At 34.4% G+C, this 14,089-nt stretch overlaps 1 protein-coding gene across 1 annotated transcript; it reads right to left on the minus strand.

The window, feature by feature from the left end:
• Nucleotides 1-1,976: 1,976 nt before the first annotated feature.
• On the minus strand, nt 1,977-2,687 carry LOC145163504 (uncharacterized). The gene is made up of 3 exons (XM_079082343.1): nt 2,430-2,687; nt 2,068-2,322; nt 1,977-2,006 (listed from the first exon to the last, which is right to left on the minus strand). The coding sequence occupies exons 1-3, from the start codon at nt 2,685-2,687 to the stop codon at nt 1,977-1,979; spliced, it is 543 nt and encodes a 180-aa protein (XP_078938469.1).
• Nucleotides 2,688-14,089: the final 11,402 nt, after the last annotated feature.

Here is a 14,089-nt window from a genome sequence, read left to right on the forward strand (position 1 = left end):
ATATTTACAGATATTTCAAAAAAACGGTGATTTTTTTTCAATTTTTTTTGGTTAAAAAAAGCGACGAAAATAATATTTTAAAAAAAATTCTAAAATTTTCAATTATTTTGTATTTTAAAAATGTTTTTTTTATCAACAAAATGAGTGGCTAGAATTGTGTCTTCCCATCTCACAAAATATAGTGGTCGCAGATGAACCTAACGTGTGTGTGTATATATATATATATATATATATATATATATATATATATATATATATATATATATATATATATATATATATGGGAAAAGAGAATATAAGGTTGTGATGTATGTATGAGTCTTTCGAATCTCGTTCCCCTATTATATGGTTTCTTTAAAACTACATATCTTTTAATTATAGATACCTTATTTGATTCCCATGTTGTTCAATTTCCATAAAAGAGACTACCTGTTGTGAATTTGATTACATTGTTTTTGTCTTCTGTTCTTCCATACCTGCTAATTTTCTCTATATTCTTATACCTTTTGTCAAGACTTGTTGATCATTGTGTTTTGTATGACCTGCTATTTGGTGCCCTTACTTTTCGATTTCAATAAAGTAACCACCTGGTTCGAATTTGACATCATTTTTTTTCTTCTGCCTTTCTCTTTGACATGCATCTATATCCAAATTCCCGTGCATTGGGGTCGGTTTGGGCATTGACTGATAACGAAAATTAGAGAATATTTGAAGCCTCTTGGCTCTTTTTTGGATTCGAAGATATTGAGCAGGAAAGTTAGGAAATTTAAGTCTAATCTATTAGCAAACATTTTCACAGGGAATTTTCATTATCTGCTTTCAGTATTTTTAGAAAACATGATGATCTACCGAGTGTACTAGAGGTGTTCGATGATATGTCAAAGAGACAAGTTGTTATATGAGCTTATATTGTTCAACCTTTCGTGGGTCTGCTTCAACAAGTCTTGGTTAACGATTAAACATTCACGTGTATGTTTACATAACCTCACGTGTATCTAAAAAGAGACATACTATTTATTCTTTTTCTTCTTCTTCCTTTTTGGTACTAGTTAGTGATTGAATGTATCAATCTGAAGTCATTGGCATCCTCTACATAAGGAGTGAATAAACATTGATGAATTGGAGATTATTAAACCAATTAGTAGACGGGCTTGTGATAAAAATTTTCTTGCAGGTATAACACCGTCTCTTTAATGAAAAAACCCACATACACATCAGGATTCTTTGAAAAAGAGAAAACAGAATATCAAAAGTTCCATCTGAATTGTGATTTTGGCAGGACATCTATTGTATTCCTGGAAATGCTTATAGTATTTAGCGAATTTGTACATTCACTTTTGTAATTTGTTTTAATACTTCAATAAAACTTGGTTCATTATTTCCACTTTTTTTTGTCTTTGGCTGTTTGTAAGTCTGGAATAGCAAACAAGTGACATCATGTTCAAAATCTGAATCGAAATCTGATCTCTCATTGACAATACTATGAGGATATTTGACGTCTTGAAAGTACATTGTTATCTCAATATTTTTCTTATAATTGTAGAAGTACATAAGTATTCAACATTAATTCACTGAAAATTAATTGCTTCTAACCCTCGATGTTGGTAAATTTGGAACTTAGTCCATCCATTTTATGTTTGATAAGCTATTAGTTCATATGTGTTCAGTTTTTTTGGCATTTAGTCCATCCTAAGGTCAAAGGGCTAGTGGTGGAATTATAGGTTCACTAATCAAATTAAAAACGTCATTGCATTATCGTTTATGGTAAATCACTGATTCAAATAAGAATACAACTCCGGGCCTCAAATATGAAGTACATTGCTACTGCAGTAAAATCAAAGTCTCAAATAACCAATTTCAATATTTTAAAGGAACAAATAGCAACTCAAAGTCTCATATGTTGAATTTCATCAGTTTAGTAGGAATTCAAATTATCTTTTTCTTTTCCACCTCTATAATAACTTCAAAAAATAACATCATTGTTTATCTTGTGAAGCCTCCTCCACCTGATACAAAACAAAGTGTTAGACTATAAAAACATGAAACATAAAAAAAACTACAAGTTACATTTTTACTTGCACAACTAGTGGCATAATGACCCAATCCCTTGCAGTGAGAACAAGTTCTCTTTTTCTTCACCAACTCTAAAGAAGACTTAATCTTGCTTGCGTTTTTAGGACGCCCTTTCGTATTAGTAAGAACAACAGGATCCCGAATTGACATCTGAGGCATCATATCTATTTGAGAAATGCTCGTATAAGAATTTTGCGATGCATTTTCAAGTCCATTTGGCTTTTTATGAATCACTTCTTCTTTTAAAAACTTTACAACTAAATTATTGAATTTTTTAGCATTGAAGGGGAGTTTTTTGCACGTTCAATTGCTTTACTACATTTTTCACAAGTGTACTATAAGGTTAAGGCACTAACCTCGTTTTCGTTATTCATCTCATCAAATCTGATGCTACGAGCACTCACCCTGAACCTAGAATCAAGTGTCCACCTACGTAAAATATAAGGATAAGGAAGGGTTTCAACATTTCTCTTCTTGAGAACATATAGACTATGCTTGCATAATATGCCACATGTTTCAAATTTAGCACATGAACATTTGAAATCCAGTTGATTCATGAAACGATAACCGACAAATCTCCAATTTGCTTTGTCAACATTCACTTGTCCAACCATGTATCTGATTTCTTCTGTACATTTGGTTAATGTCTCATGAGTTAAATTATTTTTTAAAAAAATCTCAAATATCTTCCTGGTATAACATTCATCTGCTTTTGCTTCTATTGGATGAACAGATGAAAGAATTGGCTTCGAGTTCATAGTTTTGAAGTCTTCATCTTCTTCAACGGCTCGTCGTGATTCAACTGCTTTATCATATTGAACTACAAGTTCATTCAACATAGTTTTGGAATTAACGTATCCATCAAAAAAGGAATGAATGCTCTCGCTTCGCCCGCTTGTTGTCATGTGTCGCACCCCCAAACCAGAACGACGGAAATGTTCGGGGGCGGAGGACTTAAGGTAAGTATCACAACACATGTAACATAGTAATCAAAGTACAAACAACCATTGCATTAATAAGTATAATTTTTACATAAGTGTTTAAACATTACATATTCAAACACTAAAGTAGGTACAGTAGAAGACAAGAGTCGCAGTACGGTACTAGGTAGTCTTCTCAAACGCTTCTGGAGTGTACCTGTCTACTAGATTCCTGAGAATACAAGTTATTTGGAAAGAGTAGATCAACATTTAAGCTGGTGAGTTCATAAGTATTTTAGTTCTGTTAAGTATACCCTAAGTTCTTTGAATAAGTTCACTGGTTTCTCCAGGAAATCCTATATTTCCTGAGGTGCTAGATTGATAACCTCAATAGTTTCCCTCTGTAATTACTTAGTTTATACTGATTATACATAACACCATATCGAATGGACAGTCAACTGGGTGTATCTGCTCTAAGCCCACAACCAAACAAGGAACAGGAAGTAAGGCGGAAGTCACACACTTCACTGTCAATCGAACATTACTTATGTATAACTATGATGTAATAACTAAAGAATTATAGAATTAACCACTAAAGGTCTTTTATGTTATACTAGTTTACCGAGATTGAGTGACTAAGTTCCATTGGATAAGTGGTTTAATCCCATAAACCGTTCTTTTTGTATTCCTTTATGAAAACTTGAAACTGAGAGTGTGCCTGGCTCCACCAGGTGTTAATGAAAACTGTATTAAACCATTGTATTTTGTATTCTATAAACTGGTACTTTGAAGGTGTACTTTCGTTTATTTGTTTATACACTAACGTATTGTTAATATCTTTTTAATGAGTAGTTATTATAACCATACTATGACGGATGGCCTAAAACAAACGCTTTGTGGGCGTTTAAACTGGTGATAACAATTGTCACTCATCGGCGTGTATGCCGGACTGTAGCTAGCAGCCTGAGTGCGGGGTTGTCAATCCCGATATAGATCTACACACACTTGTTTTGATCCCCGGCTGGAGATTATGGTTATAATGTCAGGACTTTCCTATGTTGTCTAAAATGAATTAAACAAACTGAATATAGAGTCTCATAAAAAGTATATTAAACGTTACATGTATATTAGTTTTGAAAACCCAATCATTCTGAAATAATGATTGACAGTATATTCTTGAATCAAAACCCTAGTTTCTTGTAAAACAGTGTATTCTAGTATACTTGAATCATGAATTATTACCTCGTGTTTGCTAACTCTGGTACTCTGTATAGTACCATTGCTAATGTAAACCCGGCATTACCCCATGTTTGCTAACTCTGGTACTCTATATAGTACCATTGCTAATGCAAACCTGGTATGATGTATCTTTACTTCTTTAATATGTTGTTTTTATATTAAAGGTATTATACATATCTTGGTATAGTTGAATGTATTTTGGTAATTTCCTTGGAAAGTATACAGTCGTGAATCATACTTGTATATTTAGTTTTGAATCATAAATTATACCTATTATAATTTATATGTTCTATCTGATTAGCATGAATTCTCATGGAATATCACCTTTGCTCAGCCTGATACAAAGGTAATGATACTAAAAGGAGTAACCTTTTAGACTCATATATGGATAATATATATATAATTAAGAAGGAAACGACCTTCGGACAAATAACACAACCTTAATTCCACATCCAAACAAGGAAAATGATATAAGGTAATTCATTAGTCCTAAGCCCTTCAAGTCTTATTTATATATTTATACATATATAAACATGATTTTGACATTTATAATTTGAAATAGTTTATAAAACATTTTTTAAAGAATTTAACATGACTTTACGTTATTTTGGAAGTATTTGGTAATTCTTAAAAGCATACGGAAACTTTCTGTGTGATTATTATCACACACAGTTATTAACACAATTTATTATTGTGTTAAACTTGTATTCCCCCCCCCCCCTAAAAAGCATTTAAAAACCATTGAAAAGGTAAATTATAGGGGTATGAACTCACTTTGATAAGCGGTGATTCGGGCAGCGTTTCGTTTCCCGGAAAAGAGTTTGTTTGACGAAAAACCGGCTCAAACCGGGCAGAGTTTCGACAGGAGAGAGGATGATTTCTCGAGAATTCCGGGGCTCCGGGGCTTGCTACGGGCTTTAGATACGATACCGGGGCCTTGGGGGGTCGTGAGAAAGTTTACGGGGCTAAAATGTGAAAAGGGTAAATTTTGGGGTGAAAAATGCCTTTCAGTCGAGAAGGCTCGCACCCTTTATATAGGGGTGCGAGGGTTCGGCCGAGCAGCTTAGTCATCGGACAGGTGGCGAAGCGAGGGAAGAGTCAGTAGCGAAGCCACGTGCGAAGTCTGAGGCGGTTGCGAAGTTTCGGACCCGGTGCGAGCACGTGACTTCGGACAGATGCAACCTTCTAAGTGGACCAGACTTTGGTCCAATGGGGAAATGAGGTGACGACTTCGGACCTATCAGGAGACGACATGCGAGGCTGTGGTCCAATGAGAATCGAACACGTGGAGGCCTCGCATGCGAGGTGACGTGTCCGAGGAGTGACTCAGCGAAATTTCCCGATTATCCATTAATTCTCGGTTTTTGTGCCAAAAACTTGCGAAAATCATAACTTTCGCATACGAGCTCCGTTTTTGGCGTTCTTTATATGAACGCGTAGGTAAAATCATACTCTACGACTTTCGTTTAGACTTCGTCGGCTGGTTTTGACTTTAATTTTTAATATTATTATTTTAAGCAGACCGGGACGGGAATCCGTTAAAAATTCATAACTTCTTCATCCGACGTCAGTTTTCGTCTGTCTTTTTACCGTTGTGCTACTTTTGACGAGACCTTCGATTCTCGTTTAAGTTGCGTCGACTAAATATTGATCGATTTTTATTTCGAATTTTTAGCTGTCTACTGCTAAACCGAAACTTCGAAAAATCATAACTTCCTCATACGAAGTCAGATTTTGACGTTCTTTTTATGAACGTTCTCTGTTTAACATATTCTACAACTTTCATTTAGATTGTTAAAGCTAAAAATCCTTTTATCCAAAATTCGCTTTTTACACTGAACAGTGTTTTGCCGGTTTTACCGCGGATTTTCGATTGGTCATAACTTCTTCGTTATAACTCGGATTTCAGTGTTCTTTATGTTTTTGGAAACCTTGTTACAAACTCTACCACTTGGTTCATCCCAATTACGATTATTGATCAATTTATTTTTGACCAAAATTTGACTGGTGTCACATCATGCCAGCAAAAAAAAACATCTTTCAAGTAGGCTTTAACCCAATGTTTTCATTGGTTAAACATATCGGTGATCCAACGGTTACTTTCAAGCTTATACTTCACACTCATAACTTCCCACTTTGCTTTAAATTCTTCAGTTGTATGACTTTTTACCCATTGTCAATAAGATTATTTAAAATCACTATAACGGGATACCAACGGTTGAAGATGTTCAAGCTCGTGTTTCTTAATATGCCATGCACAATAGCGATGTCGAGTGTTTGGAAACACTTTTTTGATTGCACTACACATAGCTTTATATTGATCGGTTATCATTGCAGATGGGAACTTGTTGAACATGCACTTTAAAAAATGCTCAAATAACCATTGGAAAGTTTCTTCATTTTCATTCTCTAGCAATGCACCACCAAAAAGTATGGATTGGCCATGATGGTTCACTCTAACAAAGGGAGAAAATGAAATCTTAAATTTATTTTTCATGTACATAACATCAAACACAAAAACATATATAAATTTAGTATATGCATCCCTTGATCTTACATCAGCCCAAAAAACATTTCGAGGAGATCCATCCGCAAATAAATCAAAAACTGGTTAACATCAACTAATGATTTATCTTGGAAATGTTTGATGAGCCCATAAAACTCCTTCCCTTTGTATTGTCTTCGTTGCTCAGATAAGATATCCACACACTGTTTTGAAGTAACATTGATGTCAGATGGAGCTTTCATTGCATTAACAACCTTTTTGATTTGAGAAGACTTTAACCCTGATTGGCCAAGTTCCACCATAAGAGATTTACACGCCAATGAACGATGTAACTTTCCATGCGATCAATGCTTCATTACTTTTGTCGGTGTAATACTCAACTCATGATTGTGTTTATCGTTAAACACATCCAAAACCATTTCCCATCTTTTTGTTTTGAAATCCGAACCATTGATTTACACCCGATCCTTAAATTTCTACGCCGTTTTTTTTGCATCTCCATGTGAACTATTAGCCTTCAATCTTTTGAAACCTTCTTTGTTGCAAACATACATCTTACGATAAACCTCATTTGTCGTCTTATTTTTATAACCCCGATGAATTTGTATACCAAATCCATGTAAAAAAGCATATTGATTATAAAATGCATACACATCATGAGGTGTATAAATCCATTGGAAATCCGTCACGAATTCGTTGTAAATGTATCACAAAGTCTGATAATTGTGAATTTAGAGTAAATTTGTCGGTTTATTGGCGATTTTGTGATGGAAAGTACCTTCAGAAATAAGTATTTTCTAGTAGTTCAAACCCTAAAAATTTTGTGCAACCCCTAATTTTTCTTTTTGGATCCGCCATTGGTTACCAGAGTTAGAGAAGGAAACAAAGGATATGCATGGAAAAAATCCGTATAAGTTGGGAACGTTATCTGGTGGGTTTTTCCACAAAACGGTGTAGTTTTGAAGGGTTCTATACCCAAACATACATACATCACAACCTTATATTCCCTTTTCCTTATATATATATATATATATATATATATATATATATATATATATATATATATATATATATATATATATACAGAGAGAGAGAGAGAGAGTTTCAAATGTTTCTAGCAAATATTGTGTTCCTAAATGCACCAATCACAATTTAGCAAATAATTAAATAATTTATTAAATGAATAAAGGTATTTTTGGGTTTTTGACACATTCAATTAATGGAATCATTTAATTAAATCCTTTTAATTAAGGAAACAAAATAATTAGGTTTGACCTAATCTGTCTCTCTTTTATCTCACGTATTATTCACCTACAAAAGAAAAAAAATCGGCTTCACAGTTTCGCCACGTCTTCTCCACTGTCGCTGCTTCAAACAGCCAGCCACCACCTTCATCGGTTGTCGCTGCTTCAAACAGCCAGCCACCACCGCCAACCACCACCTTTATCGGTTGTAAGTACCTCCTTAACATTTTTTTGATGATCTTTATACCATTGTCAATCAAAACCGAAGCCACATAACCATTTATGCTTTTTTTTCGATCGTATGAAAACCGAACACAGGAGGTATACCCTCCTGTGTAACTCATTTACTTTGCAAACTTTATTAATTAAAATGAACCCTCATCTATGAAATTTTAATCCAATTGCTTTTTGATTTTGATTTTGGAACACAATCATCAGTTTTTTACCCAACAAATAAGTATATATGTTTATGCATTCTATGTATCCTGCTATTTCAATTTCATAGTTTTTTTTTCTATTTAGATTGTTAGGTTTTTTTAATGCATCTTAATGTCGATCATTCTACTAGAATGGAATTTCGAATTCTAATTTTGTCAGAATAGAATCTTGAATTCCTTGTCACCTTAAGTAGTGAATTACTGTAACCAATTCTGTCAGAATAAAATTGGTTTCTATTCTTGTTATTGGTCTTGATTCTTATAGAATGACATCCTAAATAATGAAACATTACATTCTTTCAGAATAATATACATTGCAAGTTTAGGGATGATTGTTAATGTTGGTTTGTAGAAATTATAGTTATATTCTATTTGAATGTATATCACATTCTATTAGAATATATTGTTTTATTCTATTTAATGCACTAAAAATTTTAATATTCTGAAAGTTGATTATGTTTACTTGTGAATTTAGGTTTTGAAGAGGTTGCCATTAATGTGGAAAATGAAGAAAACATGGAGAACGATATTGTATTCTAACAGAATGTATTCTGTCAGAATTTATAAATTGTTTCTTAACAATAATATTCTTTCGGAATAGATTAGTGTTTTTGTTAGATTTTGATATTTTTTTTTCTTTTTTAACCATTTTTAGTTTTAATCTTTAAGAATAAATGTAATCGTTAAACCATTATTAGTCATAATTTTTTTAGAATGATTGTAATAATTGTTTATAGTCTTTTTCTTTACTGATTAATGCAAATAGTGATTATTAAAGAATAAAATTTGTATTCTTTAGAAAATGTTACTCTTGATAATATGTTGTATAATTTTTTAAGCATGTTTAATATAAAAAGTATCTTGAATGAAACAATACTCTGCAAGAATAAAACCGCAAATATATTTACTAGTTTATTGTTGACTTTTTGTCATTCTGACAGAATAAAATCGGTTATTATTAAAAGTAATATTAAAATTTAATTAGAATTATTTTAAAAAATTTTTAAAAAATTTAGATTTTTTAAAAATAAGGGAATTAATGATCCCTTAAAATCCGAAAATTTCCTTTTTTAAAATAGGTTAATTGACCAAAATACCCTTTTGCTGAAATTTGTGTGATTATATGATACATGCTACCCTATTGTAATATCATAGACCCTGAGATCATGATTGTTGATTCTATTCATCCGGTGGTCCAGATCTGTGCATTCTGGCACACAATAGTTACTAGAAACAAAATAATCTAACCCTATATATATATATATATATATATATATATATATATATATATATATATGTCCCCAAAATGCTTGTGTATCAATCAGATCCGTTTGATGGTGCGGAATCCCAATCAAACGGATGATGTCAGATCAAATAGAAGAGAAGAAGAAGAAGAATAATATGAATCTTGAATGTATTGATTAGAATGAAGTTCCTTTACACAAGATTCACACACTTACACACATATGCTCCTTTCTCTCTCTCTTGGCCGTATACTCCCTTCTCTGTTCATCAATCCCTCCTCAACCACCTAACACCTATATATATACTTGGGGAATATGGGCCATAAATGGGTTTACGGCCGTAAATGGGTTTACGGCCGTAAACACCCATTGGGCCGTAAACAGGGTTTACGGCCGTAAACACCCACCTGGCCGTAAACCTGACCGTAAACTCATAAAATATTACATAAAAATACAATTGCTCAGAAAAGCAAAGTATAAACCATAATTTTGACCCAACAATCTCCCCCTTGGTTTATAGCTTTCTTTTCTTAATTGACCTAACAAGCTCCCCCTAGGAAGTAGCTGGTTTTTCTTATCAATCTTCATCGAGAGCTTGGCTTCAACATTAATCTTCAAATTCTTCACAACTTCAAGATGAACTTGATGAATCTTCAATGAATGACTTCATCTTGAGCAATTGGGCTTTTCTTCAGAATTTGACATTGAACGCACATTGGGTGAGGAGGCTTCTTGTACCGATTCTTGAAAGATAGCGCTTTCAGTTTGAGAATCTTCAGAGAGAACATCAGAGAGAACAAATCTTCTGGATCACTTCAGCAGGTTCATAGATAGCAGCAGACTGATTGAGGAGGCTTCAATGCAATCCGTCACATAATCTTTAATTGCAGCTTCACCTTGCTTCTGGGGTTGAAGGATTGAATATTGAAAGAATAATCTTCATTTCTTGCTCCTTCGAATGAGAATTCTTCGATGATCACGGATGAAGCCTTGGCTCAGAAATCTTCGACACAAACTCCATGAGTTTCATCTTCACCTGAGTTCACTTTTCAAGACAAAACAAAACTAAAAGAAAATTTAGCACACAATATTTTTGGATTTTTCATATTTTCTGAAAAAGAAATAAAACAGAAATATTTTTAATTTTTTTTTATTTTTGATTGGTTTTCAATTTTTTTTATTCTCCCTTAATATTTAAATTAGAAGAAAACTATGAACAAATTTAACAAAAATAAAAATGATATCTAACTTTAAGAGTGATTTGGGATCAAAGTTTTTAGACAGCCTTTATCCATTTATCAGTACCTCTCCCTTCATGAATAGATCTGGTCAATCGCCGGTATTGTGGTCCACTTAAACACGAGAGATTGTGACAAAATTAGGACATACTATAAGTGACAAGACAATGTGATCCTAAGTTCCTAGATAATATTCCTTAAGGACCATTCAGCTGACGACGACCAAAGATATTGTTGTCCACCAAAATTGAGCAGCGAGATCTACAGACAACCTAGTGATTGTTCAATTTTAAATATACTAGAACATGTTTCCTGCTTCCTGACATACCCCAATAATCAGGAACTTCCAAAGTACTCCTTACTTTAGGTGAGCAGACAATTATTATGAGAGAAGTCAGATTTAGAGTGCATATGCTATACACCTAGGTCGGATCTCTTCCAATCTCCCAGAGGGTGAAACATATGACTAACCAGATTTAGAGGGATTGAGAAATAGAATGGTGCATATGTTGTGTACCAGGTCGGATGTATTTCAATCACGCAAATGAGACAACATATGACTAACAGACAGGAAGAATTGCATAGATAGAAGATGCAGAGAAATAGAATTGCATATGTTGCAGTCCAGGTCGGATGTATTTCAATCATGCAGAGGAGGCAACATATGACTAACAGAAAGAAAGCAAGAAAATAATTTCCTACAGACTTACTTTATCGGAATTCCCCAGTCGCCCCATCAATACCGGAATTAAGGACAAAGTCCGTACATCGAGGAAAAGTTAAACCACGGTTCTAGATACAGATTATTTTAGTGTGACCGGTGGATTATCATGTATATCTCCCTGCTCAACCTATCTGAGCGTCGTATTGTTAGGCTAAATGGATCTATCTAGGTCAAGATTTTTCAAGTCTCTAGATTCCTTAAGTTCATTAATGCCTAGTCAAGTCCATTTTAATCTTTCGTGCCTACCAGCGCATCGAACACAGAGCCTAGACAATTCAGATTCAGTCCTTTACACATGTTTTAGACTGCCCGTTATCACTTTCTTGATATCACTTCCCAAAATATCTCCCTCAAGCACATTTCATTAACAACATATTTTTGATTTTCTGATTTTCTAATGTTTTTGGATTTTTTTTGTTTTTTTTAATTTTCTAATTTTTTGAATATTCTAATTTTTGTTTTGTTTTTATTTCTCCCCCTAAATTTGTGCATAGGAGAGAAACGAAAGTAAATGCGCAAATTTAAACTATCCTAAAACAAAAATTAGTCTTTAAAGCGAATCAGCTTAAGAAAAACTCAGGAGTATCGAGAGGAAAACTCAAACCGTAAGTCGTCGATTGAATTTGCATCCAGAAGGTCTGAGAACAGCACGCATAAACTCAGAACAGATCCGAAAATTCTTCATGTCATTATGCACTAACCCCATGAGTGATCCCTTCCTTTCTTCCCTTCCCGCAAAGGACACATACTCCCAAATAAAGTTATGAATGTTGTACAGTTGAGAGATGTCCCCTATCATGTGCCTGGAACAGCCACTACCAACAAACCGAAGTCTGATGATATGCCTCCATAGCTGCTCTGACACAGAGCGGGATCAGTTGGTCTTTGGAACCCAGTCCATTTTGAAACTGGGTCGACCTTTGTCATCTTTGCAAGGAACATTCTCCCACGACATGTCCTGTTTATCACAAACAGAAGATGAAGAAATATTAGAATCATTTGTTGATTTGGGAGAGTGAGCCTTCGGAACCCATTTGTAGTTGGGTTTAACCCATTTCTTTTTCGATCCGATGGGTGGCTCAGTACTTGATTTTGATCTTGATGTCGGCCGTTGAGATGACTTTGACCTAACCGGTCTTTGTTTTACTGGAGCATCTCTTGGATTGGGCTTCTTGGCCGACATTCCCTTCTTGACCTTGGGATTCAGATTCTTGGCCTTGTGGGTTTGATTCTTGGCCTTCTGCGCGTTCCAGTCACCATTGTCTGAACGTGACCTTGAGGGGTTTCTTTTGGAGTATCTCCCTCTTGGCGCGTTTTGCCACCCTTGTGCATAGTAGGGAACGTATGCGCGATTAGGACAATTTCTGGCAATGTGTCCAGGTGTTCCACAGTGAAAACAAGTCTTTTTCTTCACTGGGAAATTGTTTCTTCCTGCCCCTGGTGGCGTGTACTTGCCTTGTCTCCTATTTTTCCCACAAGCACAATTACAACAGGCACTCTGTTTCATTGGAATTGGTGGCCTGTATTTCTCAACAGCAGGTTGATCAGAAGCAGCTGAGTTCGAAGCAACAGATTCAGAGTTTAAGGAGATGTTGGTTTGTTCAATGGTTTTCTCCTTGTTCTCATCCTCTGCTACTTTACCTACATATGAAGTAGATGTGCTAGAAACATGAACATCAGTATTTTCAAACAAATCATCAAATATGTCAAAAAATTTAACTCAACATGATCCGGAGCAGAAGCATCACAAGATGTATCATTGATTTTAACATCGGAAACAAAAGAGTTATCATTTGAAACAAAAACATTAGGTTCAGACTCAGTTTTGTTATCAGAAACAGATCCTTCAACTTCGTGCTTTGACTGATCTAAGGATTGATCTGCAGGGGAAGTAGAAAGGTTAGTACTTTCAACATTAATAAATCCTCCTGAAACAAAACCAGATGGCTTGCCATACACCATGAAAGGTTCGTTTGCAATCTCCTCTTTAGACAAAGGGTGATACTGATATGTATGATTAAAAGGAGGAGGTACATTATCGTATCCTAAACCCTTTTGCTGGTTTCGTTTGAACTGCAGGAAATGGTCAATCATGTTGGCAACTACCTCGCTTGATACATCAAACCTTTTAAAATCAAAATTTGCAGTTTCAAATTGTCTCTTTAATGTATCAAGCTCAGCAATTAACTCATCATTCTGTCTCTTGATATAATCATAATTTTCACATTTTTCACTGTAGTCTTGCTGAATTCTCCTAAAGTCCTTTATTTTTGTTTCTAACTGGGCATTTAGGGGTTTTTGTCCTTTTCTAAATTGATATCCTTCATATCTCAGGTCCTCAACTTCTCTTTTTAATAAATCAATTTGTTCCCGAAGAAATTTAATCGTAGTTTCACAAGCTGGAGTACATGAAACTTCATTGACCGGAAGGTTTGCGGAACTCATTGTTTTTCCACACTTCAAA

The sequence above is a fragment of the Lactuca virosa genome, chromosome 3 (assembly GCF_052849685.1).
Source record: "Lactuca virosa cultivar CGN04683 chromosome 3, Lactuca_virosa_CGN04683_v6, whole genome shotgun sequence".
Taxonomy (NCBI): Eukaryota; Viridiplantae; Streptophyta; class Magnoliopsida; order Asterales; family Asteraceae; genus Lactuca; species Lactuca virosa.